Source organism: Phaethon aethereus, assembly GCF_964289735.1.
Source record: "Phaethon aethereus genome assembly, chromosome: 1".
NCBI lineage: Eukaryota > Metazoa > Chordata > Aves > Phaethontiformes > Phaethontidae > Phaethon > Phaethon aethereus.
In genome coordinates this window covers 193,678,150-193,692,080 of record NC_138575.1, presented here as the reverse complement: position 1 = coordinate 193,692,080, position 13,931 = coordinate 193,678,150, and the positions used below count along the sequence as shown (strand labels likewise).

Genomic DNA, 13,931 nt, shown 5'->3' with positions numbered 1-13,931 from the left:
CCTACTGCAGATGCCTTACACAGCTCCTGTGTTGGCAAAAGAAATGGGTGGGACCATGAGGTGGGCCCTAAGAGCAAATCTCAAAGCTTCTGTTATATCACACATGCAACCAGCTCATTCTTCTCATTTCTCACTGTCATACTTCAATGAAAAAAGGGAATTTATCTGACGAGGCATTTAGTCTGACTATTAAGTATTCAGTGAGGAAACCATCTTAAATGTTTAATTTCCCTGTGCTTACCTGGAGAAACATAGTGCCTTTAATAAGTTCTGGGAGGGAGACCACCTCCATAAAATTGCAAGCACTTCCTAAAACCTTTGAACATCCCCTCTCTCCATCTCTGTATGACAACAATAAGAGTGCTTAAGTCAAGAACCTGCTTCAAAAGATGCCTGCTAAATACTGAAGTCTCCCAGCAGAGGTGTAACCTCTGATATCTTCTCCAGTCCAGTCATAAAATGTCAGAAGCTACACGGGTTCTCACCACAAAAAATTAGGAAACATTCTGGGATGCTCTGTTGAAATTAAACGCCCCTTCACTATGCCCCATTGGTGTTCACTGGCGCTTTTGGTGCCAGTCCACAAAATTCTAATAGAAACTTAGCCCAAGCTTACCTGGTGTCACTCAAAACACAAGTACAGATGCATTTGTCCCAGCTTGGCTCTGACTCTTCACAAACTTTATTCAAAGCTCAGTTAACCTGCTGGTGGAACCAGGTCTGAGGCAAATTTCTTGGCTAGTGCAACTCCTGATCTCAGAGATGACCCAGTGGAAGGATGCAGCCCCACACGGTTTACACTTCCTTGTTGCTCCATGTCAGCAGTAGTGACTCACCTCCTTTACCTCTCCCACTTGCACTCAGGATGCAGTACTTCCTTGACGCACAAGCCTGGGTAGAGAAAATTCCAGATGACAGCGAGTGCCGCACCACCCTGCACCGGCAACCCTGTGCTCATCTGCAGGACTTCATGAGAGTGCGTGACAGCCTGTGCCTCTTCTGAACGATTGCTCTGCTCTCCACATACCATCCATGTGACTCATGGGACTCAGCTCTTCCCTAATTTTTTCTTGCAAAGCCTGTACATCACAGTGGCACTTAAAACAATGCAGAGCTGCTTTTGTTGCTATCATCTGTTTTGCTGAATGGGGTAACTTCTTGTAGATATATGTGGGGGGCAGTAATAAAACAAAAACTGCAGTTACTCTACTAGTTATTGTGTTTATTGTCCCTCCCACTGGTGAAGAGAGAGCAGGAATTTGTCTCCCTGATCCATTATACAACAGTGCAATTGTCCTGCAGGGGATCAAATGAAAAATCATTGTGCTTTCAGAGCTGATTAATTCCTGCAGTCATTGTCACTGGATATTAAAGAAGAGGCCAAGAAATGTGCATAGATCAGAAAGAAGACTGAGCATTCATGGGCTTGCCAAGTACAGCCTGTGTTACACCACTACTGAAAGAAGAGATACTAACACTCATGCTTCAGCAGATCAGTTGATTTCTGATTTTAATTGTGAGACCTCATGTAAGGGAATGAATGGCCTCTCTTGTACCACAGCAGGATTCCCCTATGCACATCTGAAGCTGGAACTGTGACTGGTCCAGCATCAGGGATGGGCAACTGCACTGGATGTGTCCTGTGCCTGAGCCAGATGGGCTACTTAGTGCTGGTAGCTCACTGAGAGTACAGAATTGTTTTTTGATTGCACTGTAGTCACATGTCTTTTTAGAGTTTAATTAATTTGCATTACTTAAAAAAAAAAATGATGCAATCTGTGGTTGTGTTTTCCTAAAGCATTGCTGCTTCTGTGGCTATGCAAACAGCTTTGTACTGGAGATGCAGTATTTTGTCAGGAAAAGGTGGAGGTTTTGATGTCACAGTTATAAAGGCTTCCACAAATGGCAAACTAAGTTAACAGTGAAAAATAACCCCAAACCTCAAGACCTTTCTATTCTTAGGATAAGGAAGTCTGTAGAAAATGTTTTGATAACACTGATAAGTAGATGACTTGCAAATATAAGTTTTACTTCTTTAGTTTGCCAGCAAAATGCCATTTGGCAGTCGGCCTGAAACAGAGAAGAGCTGCCATGGAAAGCTGTGTTTACTGAACAGGTCACCATCCTCAGATGCTCATACACTGTCTTCATGCCAGCACTTACCTGGACTGCTTGTGTTGCATTGAGTAAAAATAAGAAGTGTCTCTATCAACTTGATTTGCAGAGCCTTAAGAAGTAGGCTATGGCTGTCCATGCTCAGCTGTGACATGCTCAGATGTCTTGTATTATTTAGAAATATCTTTTTTTTTTTGAGTTACAATTCTTTATTAGCAATTTTATTGGAGAGGGGATTCCCATAAACTTGGGTGCTGTCAAATTTAACATGTCAACAGGCTGAAGAAAAACATAATTTCTGAAGCAGTCGCTTCCTTAGATGCCAAAACCATATTGACATCACGATTCAGGTGATGCTGTTGTCTTGCAAATCCGGAACTTATGTACACAAGCTTTACTGTCACGGGTGCCGAATGGTAAGAAAGCATCACTGTTCAGGCGGGCTGAACAGGCTCTTTGGGAGGGACAGGCAGGGCAGGCGAGGGGGAGGAGTTGCATGGCTGCAGGAGCAGTGACTTGCCATTGGTGGACACTGAAAGGGCAAGGGAGCAGTTGTATCAGTTGAACGTTGCCAAGTGCATGGGGCCTGATGGCATTCCTCCCAGAGCCCCGAAGGACTTAGCAAACAGCATGGCAGGACCCCTCTCCATCATCGACCAAAAGGCCTTGGGAGTCTGGGGATGTCCCTGCTGACGGGAAGATAGCCAACCTCATTCCGGTTTATCAGAAGAGCCTGAGGGAAGAAAGACCCAGGAAATGACAGAGCTCCTAGTCTGCCCTCCCTTTCTGCCAAAGTTGTGGACAAGGTCATCCTGGGTGGTCTTGAAAGGCATTTCAAGGACAATGCAATCATCAGGCACAGGCAGCATGGGCTCACGAAGGGAAAGTCCCATTGACCTAGTTTGAGTTCCTTCGATGATAAGGTCACCTGCCGAGCGGATGACGGGAAAGCAGGGCATGCGGTTGCTCCAATTTTAGTAAGGCTTTTGATACTGTCCCTCACAGTAGCCTTCTGGACAGCTGTCCATGACAGCACACACAGGCTACCAGGGAAGAGAGACACTGTGTAGAGACATGACCCGATCGTCCTTTGCTCTCCTCTGCCTTCCCATTAGCCCTGTGCTCGGCTGTGGAAGGACAAGAAGGGTCCAGACTTGTGCCTGGGTCCTGACCATGACGTTGCCTTGCTCTTGCGGCATAAAGCGGTGATGCTGTGCTTTGGAGTACAGTTCATGCCAGGGAACTGATGGGAAGGAGACGGAAATGGCGCGAAAGCCAGCTTAAAGTGTGCTCAGAAACCCTTGAAAATGGCCAGTGGCTAAGATAAATGATGGGTGTGCTGCCTATGTCGCTTTTCGCCCATCCAACACGTCCTCCTCCAGAATCTCACGTGCAGTCCTGGAAATTAGTTCCTAGACTACACAGAAAGTGCTGAGCGCTGTCTCTCTCCCCGCCGACCCCGACCTTCTTTCTTTCCTTCCTTCCGTCCTCCCGCCCCTCCCACCATTCCCTTCCCCCAAACGTCAAACAAGACCTTGTGTTTTGGTTCTTAGCTTCTCCTTGATCTGCTTTATAGACTTGGAGCCAAAGAGACAACAGGCCTGGCTCCAGCAGGCGCAAGGATGGCTTTCTTCTCTCTGCCAACCGTCCAAGGCATGGCAGGAAGGGCAGGAAGTGGGCAGGGCGTGCCTGCAAGCCCCTGGGCTGCACCAGGCTGCTCTGCTCTGCTTCATGCCACTTCCCCCCTCGCCGCCCGGGAGAGGCTGGGCTTCTGCACACAGCTGCTCACTCGAGAAGGCAGCTAGGCAGCTGCTGCTTCCATTGCACTTGGCAAAGCCAAACTCCTCTCCAGGGTTCCGGGAGAGTGCCAAGGCCACCTTCCAGCGGGACATGCTGTGAAGAAGAAGAAGAAGAAGAAGAAGAAGAAGAAGAAGAAGAAGAAGAAGAAGGTTGCCTTTAACAAGTTGGAGTTAAGGAAGCTCTGCCCCTGGGCTCTGTGGCCAGCTGCATCCTCTTCCTCCCAGTCCCAGCACAAGAGAGCGCCTTTCCGCTGGGACCGCTGCTTTGGCTGGAGGCAACGTGCCCGTCTCAAGCGCACTACAGTGGCATGGGGGGACCTGTGGGAAGAGGGTGGGACGGACTGCGGGCGGCACCGGTACGCGCACGAAGCATCCCGGCACACATGTGCACGTGCTCGTGAGCAAGAGCAGCTCAGCAAAGCTGCTGGAAAGCGGCGTGGCAGAAAAGGCCCGTGGGTCCTGCTGGACACCAAGCTGAGCAGCAGCCAGCACCGTGCCCTTGGCCAAAGGCGGCGGGCGGCGGTGCCCTGGGCTGCGCTGGGCAAAGCCTTGCCAGCAGCTGGAGGGAGGGGAGCCTTGCCCTCTGCTCAGCGCTGCTGAGGCCATGCCCGCAGTGCTGTGCCCAGGCCCGGGCTCCCCAGGCCGAGAGAGACAGGGGCCCCTCCCCCAGCCCCGCCCCCCAGCCCCCCCCCCGGGCTCGGAATGGCAGCTGTGATGTCGCGGCGCTGGCCCGGCAACGGCCACAGTGCCTGCAGGCACGGCTCTGCCAGCACCCGGCAGCTCCAGGGAGAGACCAGCTCTCACCCAGCGGCACTGCCCGGCACCGGGACCCCCTCGGCAACCTCGCTCCAGCCAGCTGGGAGCTCTCCGGAGCCCCAGCAGCGTGTCCGGCGCGAGGACTCCCCTGGCCCCGGCACGATGGGCCAGCTGAACTGCTGCTGCGGCTCCAGGTGGGCTCCCCCCGCGGCTCGGGGACACGCCGGCGCAGCCGGACCCCGCAGCAGCCGCCTTTCTCACGCCCTTTGCCGCCTGCTCTGCAGGGTCTACCCTGGCCCCGAGCAGCAGTGCGCGCCCGGCCCGGCATCAGCCCAGCCGCTGCTCCACCAGCGCGTGCGGGTGACCCAGGGCCGCGTGACGGGGAAGAGGCACCTCCTCCTCTTCAGCGATGCCTTGATTATCGCCAAGGCCAAGTAAGAGGCGCAGACCCCGGCTGCCTTTCCTCCTAAGGCCTGGCCCCGGCACCGGGGCAGGGATGCCCAAGGAGCAGCCCCAGGCCCCGGCACCCTGCTGCTGGCTGCACCCGTGGCCGTGCGCGGGGCAGGCGGAGGCCAGAGGGCAGCCGCCGGGCTCGGCCACCTCCAGGTCACTCCCTGCCGCTCCTCTCTGCAGACGTGGCAGCGCCCCGCGCCCGCAGCTCTGCCTGGCCCTGGGCCGGCTGTGGGTGCTGAGCGGCGGCAAGGGGGCGGCCGGGGATGCCGCCCAGGAGGAGGAAGACAAGGCCACCACGTCCCTCGTCCTCGCCTGGCCCTACGGCTTCTGCGTCGTCACCTTCTGGTGGGTCTCAGTGCCACATCCCCCGGCAGGGCCGGGCAGCTCTTCTGTCCGGCCCCACGCGGCTTCCTCCTGCCTATGCGGCCGTCCCCACGGGGCAGGGCTGTGCCGGCGCCCGCCTCTGCCCGCGGGCTGGGCAGCAGCGGGCGCTCAGGCTCTTTCTCCTCTCTTTCCTGCAGCTCCCGCTCGCTGAAGGAGCTCTGGCTCAGCGCGCTCCGTGGGTAAGCCCTGCCTGGCAGTGCAGCTTGGGGGGCCCGTGCTCACAGCATCAGGGGGATGGTCTAGCCGTAGCCATACGATGCAGAAACGCCGCTCCTGAGCTGGGGAGAGCTGCCCCCACGGCTACGGGCAGCTCTGGAGAGGGCAGAGCTGGCGGAGCTGCTTCACCCAGCCCCGTCCTCCCCCCTTGCCACTGCTCTCCGCTCGATGGCTGGGCGGTGCCCAGCTGCTTCGGGGCAGCTTGGAAGGGCTCCCCGGGCTGGCAGGCGAGAGAAGAGGCAGCTTGGGTCTCACACAGCTCTTTCTCTGCCCCTGCCCCGTGCACAGGCCAGCAGAAGGAGTGGAGGGAGCCCGCGTCACCCAGCTGCCCTCCATCAAGCTCCTGCTGAAGGAGCTGCGCGGCCGCAATGCCGTGAGTGTCCCTCCTGGCCCCGCTCTGCCCCAGGGGCTGCTCCAACCCCGCACCAGCCCCATCGCTTCTCACCTGCTGCTCTTCTCCCCTTGCCCAGGCCAAAACACTCAACACCAGCAGCCTGGAGAGGCTGGTCGAGGGCCTGGCAGAGGTGAGAAGCCCCCGGGCTGCCATCTCGGCCGTCCCCACATCTCCCTCCTGGCCTGCGGCCGATGCAGCTCGCCAGGGGCCCTTCGTGCTGCGGGGCTGCTCGCTGAGCACAGCGCATTTCTTGCAGGCTGGTGCCCGGCAGCAGCCACCTCCCGTCCCCTCCGGCAGCCAAGGTGGACGTGGCCACTCGGCCGGTGAGTTTGGAGGAGACGGGGGCAGGACGGCCCCTCTCTCCTGCGCTGGCAGGCGGCACCCGCGCTGCTCGGGGGCTGCTGCTGCCCTTCCCGCAGGGCACGGCCGCAGAGAGCTGAGCCCCCGGGGCGCCTCGTTCCCCAGCCACGCCTCTCCCTCGCTGTTGGCGGGGACACCCAGCGCGCAGAGGCTTGGGCAGCATTCACCTGGCGCTTGCCCTCCATGGCTCTCTGCTCTGTTTTCCCGGCGGCAGGCGGGACCCGCAGCAGGACGAGGGGGCTGCCCTGGCCCTTTGCGCGGCGAGGGACCTTGGCCGCTGCGGAGGCGCCCGGGCAGTCGGGCTGTGCCGGCAGGGCGGGTCTCTTCGGCCGGCCCCTGGCAGCTCTCTGCAGCCAGGACGGCACGCTGCCCCAGCCCCTCCAGGTAAGCCAGCCTGGCCGGGGGGTGCCTGTGGCGCTGGCTCCTGCGCAGAGGCGCTGTCCCCAGCAGAGGGACCCCGGCTGGGGCTCGGGGACCAAGCTGGCTGCGCCCCACCTCCCCCACCTCCAGCCAGCCCTGCGTCCTGCCCTAGTGAAAGCAGAGCCGCCCACGCTCGCTCCTGGCCCGGAGGAAGGCTCACCGGCCCCGGGGCCTATCCCCAGCCAAGCAACTGTCCTCCTCTGTCCCCCGCAGCTCTTGGAGGAGGAGGAGGATGTGGCTGGGCTTGCCGGCACGTCGGCCAAGGACTTGCCAGCACCAGAGGCAGAAGCAGAAGCAGCAGCGGTATGTCAGGGCCACAAAGAGGGTGACAGCACTGTCAGAAGTTGAGAGTGCTGCCGCAGGGACAAGCAAGGTCACCCACTAGCCGGCAGCTCTGCAAAGGTGCAGAGGAAGGGTGCTGCAGGATGGCCATGGCGGTTTGTGCGGTGATGCCACCAGAACTGGCTCAGCTGGGCTGAGCAAACCCATCCAAGGGCTGTGCCTTTCCGAGCTAAGGTAGCAATTGGGCAGGAAGGTCCTTGCCACCCGTGAACTTGCACATTTCCATTGCAGGTGCCTCCAGTCCCTCCAGAAAGTGAACACCTGGAGAGCTCCTCTGGGGAGACAAGGTAAAATGAGCTAGGTTTGGTGAAGAGCAGAATTGGTTCACGTTTATCATGGCTTGACCTGTCTAACAATGTATTGAATGGAAAGTTTGCCAGGCTCCAGAAGAGCAACCTGTGAAGAGGGGAGCAACGGGCTACTGGACAGCGAGAGGAGCAAGTTGGGAGCAGAGCTCTGCGGGATGGGCAACTGAGGACATCCAGGCAGGCAAGAAGAACAAGGAGCCCAGGTGTGTAGCAGACTCTGCTGCCCATCTTTCAAAGCTCCGAACACTGCTCCGAGTATGGGCAATATTTCTGAGGTGCGCAGAGATGGCAGCGGGCAGGAAGCCTGCAGCTGCCCGTGGGAGAGCGTGTCTGTCAGGAGGAACATATCACTCCAGCATTGGCAGCTCTCCTTCTGCACTTGTGGCAGCTCTGTTTGTGCAAGGCTGAGCAACACCCCAGCAGAGTCACAAGGCTCATAGCAATTTTTTGAGCTCTTTGACCCACTCCCTACAGAAAGAGGCAAAGTCTCCCTTTTCTGTTCATGTCAGCTGGCAAGCCCAGCACTGGCTGCTGGTGTCTGAATCCCAAAGACGCAGCAAGGAGCTGTGTCACGTAGCTGTAGACCCTGAGGTACTGGCACTTCGTAAAAAGCTCACGTTGCACCTGAGACAATTGAGGGAAGAAAAAAACAACCAAACAATACCAAAGCAGCGTGTTTTGCCTTCAAGCCTGGCTTTCTAGCAAGGGACAGTGAGGCGTGCTGCTGCTCGGCTTTTGGAAAGGACCACAGCACAGCTGCCCTGCCCAGCCCTGCTGCCTAGCAAAGCAGTGCTGCACATCTCTGTCAACTTGCAGAGCTCTGAGGGTGTCACACGTGTGGAGAAGGGGACAAAGCCGTGCCGTAGCCACTGCCAGGGAGGGTTCCCTCTCGTGTGCCAGGAACTGCCCCTTGGACAGCACACTGCCCAAAGAATGGGGCACAAAGTCGTGCCTCTTCCTGCCTTCATGGTTTCATCAGCACTTTGGACTCTCTTCTTGCAGGTGCCGATTTTTTTCTGCTGCCTGGATTGCCCGCATGAGCTCTGCTGCCTGGGCTTTGAGGGGCGCGATGCAGCCCCAGCACCACCTCGGCGGAGGCGAGGAGGGAGGCACCGCGCCCTTCTGCTCCGGCCGGCACATTTCACTCGGGCACCGCGACGCCGGAGCGGCCCCGCACCGCCCTCAGAGCCAGCCCAGCCCTGGCGGGAGGCCTTGCTGGCTCACTCCTCGGCTCCGTCAGCACCAGCCCACCAGCCGGCACAGCTGCCCCCGTGGGGAGCTGGCATGTCACCTGCAGATTCCATGGGGCGTCCTGGGCGTGGAGGTGTATATCATCTGAGAGGGACACGAGGGACACGCTGGACAGCATGTTCCAGACTATAAAACCCTCCCGGTTTTCTTTGCCGCTACTCATTCTTGGCAGAGAGACGCTGCACCACCTTGCTGCATACAAGAAGGGAGCAGCCATTGCTGCCCTGTGGTCGGTGCAAGTCCTTGTATGCAGCACACAGCACAATACCCTTTCTTTGAAGCTTTGAGGTTTGTGCACGGGAGCCTTAGGTACCTTTCTTTTCAGAGTTGCTCATCGTTTCAGCATTGTTTCTGGTGAGGAAAACATCCTTTCTGTGTAGATGTTAATTTATGTACATTTAATAAACAGCATGGTATCCTATACTAGCAATGATCTTTTTTTCAGACTAATGAAAAGTTCAAGACAAAAGCATGCTTTGTGTCTGCAAAGAAAAGTGTAAACCTCTGTAACTGTATTAAAAAGCTGCGGTTGTTTCACTCGCGGATGTTTGTAGCTACAGCAGAAACAGAGCTGCTGGCTGCCTTACTGCGAGGTCCACAGGACACCAGTCTTCTCCTGAAGGCTTTCTGCCAGCGTAATACTGTTTGAGTTGCCACTCCATTAAAACAGGACTTGTTCACTAATTGGTTCCTACATGGAAACCCCAGGATAGAAACTTGATGCTGGTTGGCAATGTCAAAAGCAGCATGAGGCGAGGCTGCCCAAAGCCTGGCTGCTGCGCTTGGAGGAAATGTGCCTTGAGTCCCAATGGGCAGACAGGGCACGCCTCTGCAAGTCTGCTTCGCAACACAGCACGACGCAACAGACCTGTGTACAAAGAGCATTAACATCATCACAGGTACAGCCAGTCACAAGGTAGGCAATGCCCGAGTGAAGGCTGCCAGCTGTCCTGCTGGCCGGCTCTGCCATTCACGGCTGCAGACTCCCTTTCCCAGGCACTCACTGAGCCAGGGGCTGGCTTCGCACTCGGAAAGCACGTAGCCCATGCAGCAGCTCCCTCCACTGCTCACCGTGGTTCCCCGTGGCTGCTTATGTACCCAACAGATCTCTTAGTCCCTCCTGTTTGTGTATGGAGAAGGACTCGTAGGAGAGGGGTTAACAGTGATCACCAAACAGGGGAGTTTAAACTTTTGAGTGTAATGAGATACAGCTCAGAGGAGTTGCTACCTTGCTTTTCAGGAGAGCAAACTTGAAGCTACTCAGAGAGCTAGTCTGCAGTGTCCCCTACGAAGCTGCTTTGGAGGGCTTAGGGCTCATAGAGCAGCTTCGTTTTTCAGAACCACCTTCTGCAAGCACGGGAGCAGGCAATCTCGCGGAGCCTTAAGTCAAACAAGAGGGGCAGAAGACCAGCTTGGCTGAACAGGGACCTCCTTTTTCAACTCAGGTGGAAAAAGAAATGTTATGATCCCTGGGACCAAGGTCCGGCTTGGCAGGAAGATCACAGAGCTGTAGTTCATACGTGTAAGGAGAGAACAGACAAGGGCAAAGCTCGGCTAGAGTTGAAATTGGCCAGTGTTGTGTCGGCCTATAAAAAGGGCTTTTTAAAGTACGTTCATAGCAATCGCTCATTGAGCACGGCCAGGGACTCTCTGAGGAGGAGGAGGATGCGGCTGGGCTTGCCGGTGCATCGGCCACAGAGCCGCCAGCACCAGGGGCAGAAGCAGAAAGCGCAGAGGTGTGTGAGGTGCACAGAGAGCGGGGGCTGCGCAAACCCCTCTGAGCGTATCGCGGGATACGTTGTATCGCGGGATACGTTCACAGAATCACAGAATCACAGAATCACTAGGTTGGAAAGGACCTTTAAGATCATCAAGTCCAACCATTAATCCAGAACCACCATGTCCCCTAAACCACGTCCTGAAGCGCCACATCCACACGTTTTTTGAACCTTCCAGGGATGGCGACTCCACCACCTCCCGGAGCAGCCTGTTCCAATGCCTGTCCACTCTCTCAGTGAAGAAATTTTTCCTAATATCCAATCTAAACCTCCCCTAGCGCAACTTGAGGCCATTTCCTCTTGTCCTATCACTAGTTACTTGGGAGAAGAGACCAACACCCTCATCGCCACAACCCCCTTTCAGGTAGTTGTAGAGAGCGATAAGGTCTCCCCTCAGCCTCCTCTTCTCCAGACTAAACAACCCCAGTTCCCTCAGCCGCTCCTCATAAGACTTGTGCTCCAGACCCCTCACCAGCTTTGTTGCCCTTCTCTGGACACGCTCCAGCACCTCAGCATCCTTCTTGTAGTGAGGGTCCCAAAACTGAACACAGTATTCAAGGTGCGGCCTCACCAGTGCCGAGTATAGGGGCACAATCACTTCCCTACTCCTGCTGGCCACACTATTCCTGATACAGGCCAGGAGACTGTTGGCCTTCTTGGCCACCTGAGCACACTGCCGGCTCATGTTCAGCCGGCTGTCAACCAGCACCCCCAGGTCCCTTTCTGCCGGGCTGCTCTCCAGCCACTCCTCCCCAAGCCTGTAGCATTGCATGGGGTTGTTGTGGCCAAAGTGCAGGACCCTGCACTTGGCCTTATTAAACCTCATACAGTTGGCCTCTGCCCATCGATCCAGCCTGTCCAGATCCCTCTGCAGAGCCCTCCTACCCTCCAGCAGATCAACACTCCCACCCAGCTTGGTGTCATCTGCAAACTTACTGAGGGAGCACTCGATTCCCTCATCCAGATCATCAATAAAGATATTGAACAAGACTGGCCCCAGAACCAAGCCCTGGGGAACACCACTCGTGACCGGCCGCCAGCCGGATTTAACGCTGTTCACCACAACTCTCTGGGCTCGGCCATCTAGCCAGTTCCTCACCCAGTGAAGAGTAAACCCGTCTAAGCCACGACCCACCAGTTTCTCCAGGAGAATGCTGTGGGAGACGCTGTCAAAGGCTTTACTAAAGTCCAGGTAGACAATGTCCGCTGCCTTTCCCTCATCCACTAGGCGGGTCACCTGGTCATAGAAGGAGATCAGGTTGGTCAAGCAGGACCTGCCTTTCATGAACCCATGCTGGCTGGGCCTCATCCTTTGGCTGTCCTGCACATGCCCTGTGAGCACTCTCAAGACCAACCGCATACATCGTTGTATCACGTTGGCGGTTTTGGTGGGTAACTATGTACGTAATGTAGGGACACATGCTTTCTTACAGGATGAAAACCTGTAATGTAAAAGGTGGTTTCTGTGAGAAAGTGAGATTCTTCCTATTAAACTGTGTTGGTTTCTGTGTTCAAGGTGTCAGAGTGACCGGAGGAAGTTTGTGTTGTGCCTTCCAACAGCCCGGAGCACAGCCATTCAGGCTTCTGTGGGCAAAGCTGCGGAAGATATAGGCAGGCCTTCTGATGCACAGGAAGGCGGCAGAGGGTTACAAGGCATTGCTTTGCTGTCGGAAGTGCCTTCGGGAGCTTGTAACAGACAGCACAAACGTTGTGGGCGCAGGCTCAGACACCGGTGATGCTCCAGGTGTTGCCTGAGTTGACTCCTTCAAGGGAAAACAAGCCTTCCTTGCTGCCTGTCTGTCTTTCCTTCTCTCTCTCTCTCTCTCTCTCTCTTTTTCTCTCCCTCTTCAGAAATAAAGGTTGATCTACCAACAGCGGTAACACTCTCCTTTAAGCAAGGCTGAGATTAGAGGTCACTCTGGTATTCAAGGGAAAGCAGGAGTTCCAGGTGGAGCTGTGTATTTCCTGTAGGATAATTAACTTTAGAACACCTCTTCACTTCAGATGTCTTGTAGTATTTAGAAATTGTCGTGGTTTAGCCCCAGACGGCAACTAAGCACCATGCAGCCGCTCGCTCACTCTCCCTCCCACAGTGGGACGGGGGAGAGAATTAGGAAAAACCTCGTGGGTTGAGATAAACACGGTTTAATAGGACAGAAAGAAAGAAGGGAACAATAATGATAATACCAACAAAGGAATGTATAAGAACAAGTGATGCCCAATACAGAAATTGCTCACCACCCCGTGATCGACAGCCCGTCCCTGAGCAGCGATTTCCGCCCCCCCGGCCAACTCCAGTTTATGTACTGGGCATGACGTCGTATGGTAGGGAATATCTCTTTGGCCAGTCTGGGTCAGCTGTCCCGGCTGTGTCCCCTCCCAGCTCCCCGTGCACCCCCAGCCTGCTCGCTGGCAGGCCAGCACAAGAAGCTGGACTGTCCTTGACGGCTCAGCAACAACCCAAAACATCAGCACATTATCAACAGTTCCTCATCCCAAATCCAAAACACAGTCTCACACTAGCTTCTGTGAGGAAAACCAGCTCTATCCTGGCTGAAACCAGGACAGTATCCACCCCTTATTCCATACCATTTACGTCATGCCCAGGTCCTATACTTTTCAATACATTCCAATTATTCATTATTACTCTTCCTGTCCTTTAATATATACACACAGATATCACTCTCTTAGTCCATGGGCCATCACTTAAAATGTCTATGGAGTTCAGTCAGTCCATGACTCTGGGCTTCATCCATCATAGCAGTCTCTCAGGGCAGGGGAGATGGTATGTGGTGTTGGATTGTCATCTGGCACGGTCCATGTCCATGATCTGCAGGTCGAAGATGTCGATCTCGAGGGATTTGTTGGGCGCAAGCTGCTGAAGCCAGTTCTGGTTTCATCACTGCTGCACATTGCTTGGTTTCAGTGAAGCTCATTCTTCATCAGTCTGGGTGATTCTTACTATAATACCATTGATATGGTAGATAGCAGCCATAGTAGTAATGTCATTCTGAACAATTAACATAATACAATTCAAATCATTGACTGTTTTCACCCAAAATCAAGTCTCCTTGAGGTACACATCGGACTTCCCCATCCTTCCGCATTACCCACCAAGTGCACCCAGGTCCCTGGGCAAAGGCAATCCCACGAATGGGTTTGCCTTTTCCTAATGCAGGAGTAACCCAGACTGTCTTCCCCAGCATGTTTCTCACATGCACCACAGGGACTTTATCCCCTTCTACAGTACGTAGAAGTTTTGATTGGGCAGGGCCGGCTCTATTAGTAGATCCCCTAGTGTTGACTAACCAGGTGGCTTTGGCTAAATGTTTATCCCAATGTTTGAATGTCCCAT

General features: G+C 55.1%; 1 protein-coding gene across 1 annotated transcript in view; it reads left to right on the top strand.

Annotated features, from left to right (window-relative positions):
• LOC309402977 (complement C4-A-like) overlaps positions 1–1,003 on the top strand; it is a gene marked incomplete at its 3' end in the record, with an annotated part of 58,313 nt that extends 57,310 nt beyond the window's left edge. Inside the window, exon 41 of the mRNA XM_081996956.1 lies at positions 865–1,003. Coding sequence (XP_081853082.1) covers positions 865–1,003 — 139 coding nt within the window. The remainder of the gene's footprint in view (positions 1–864) is intronic.
• Positions 1,004–13,931: the final 12,928 nt, after the last annotated feature.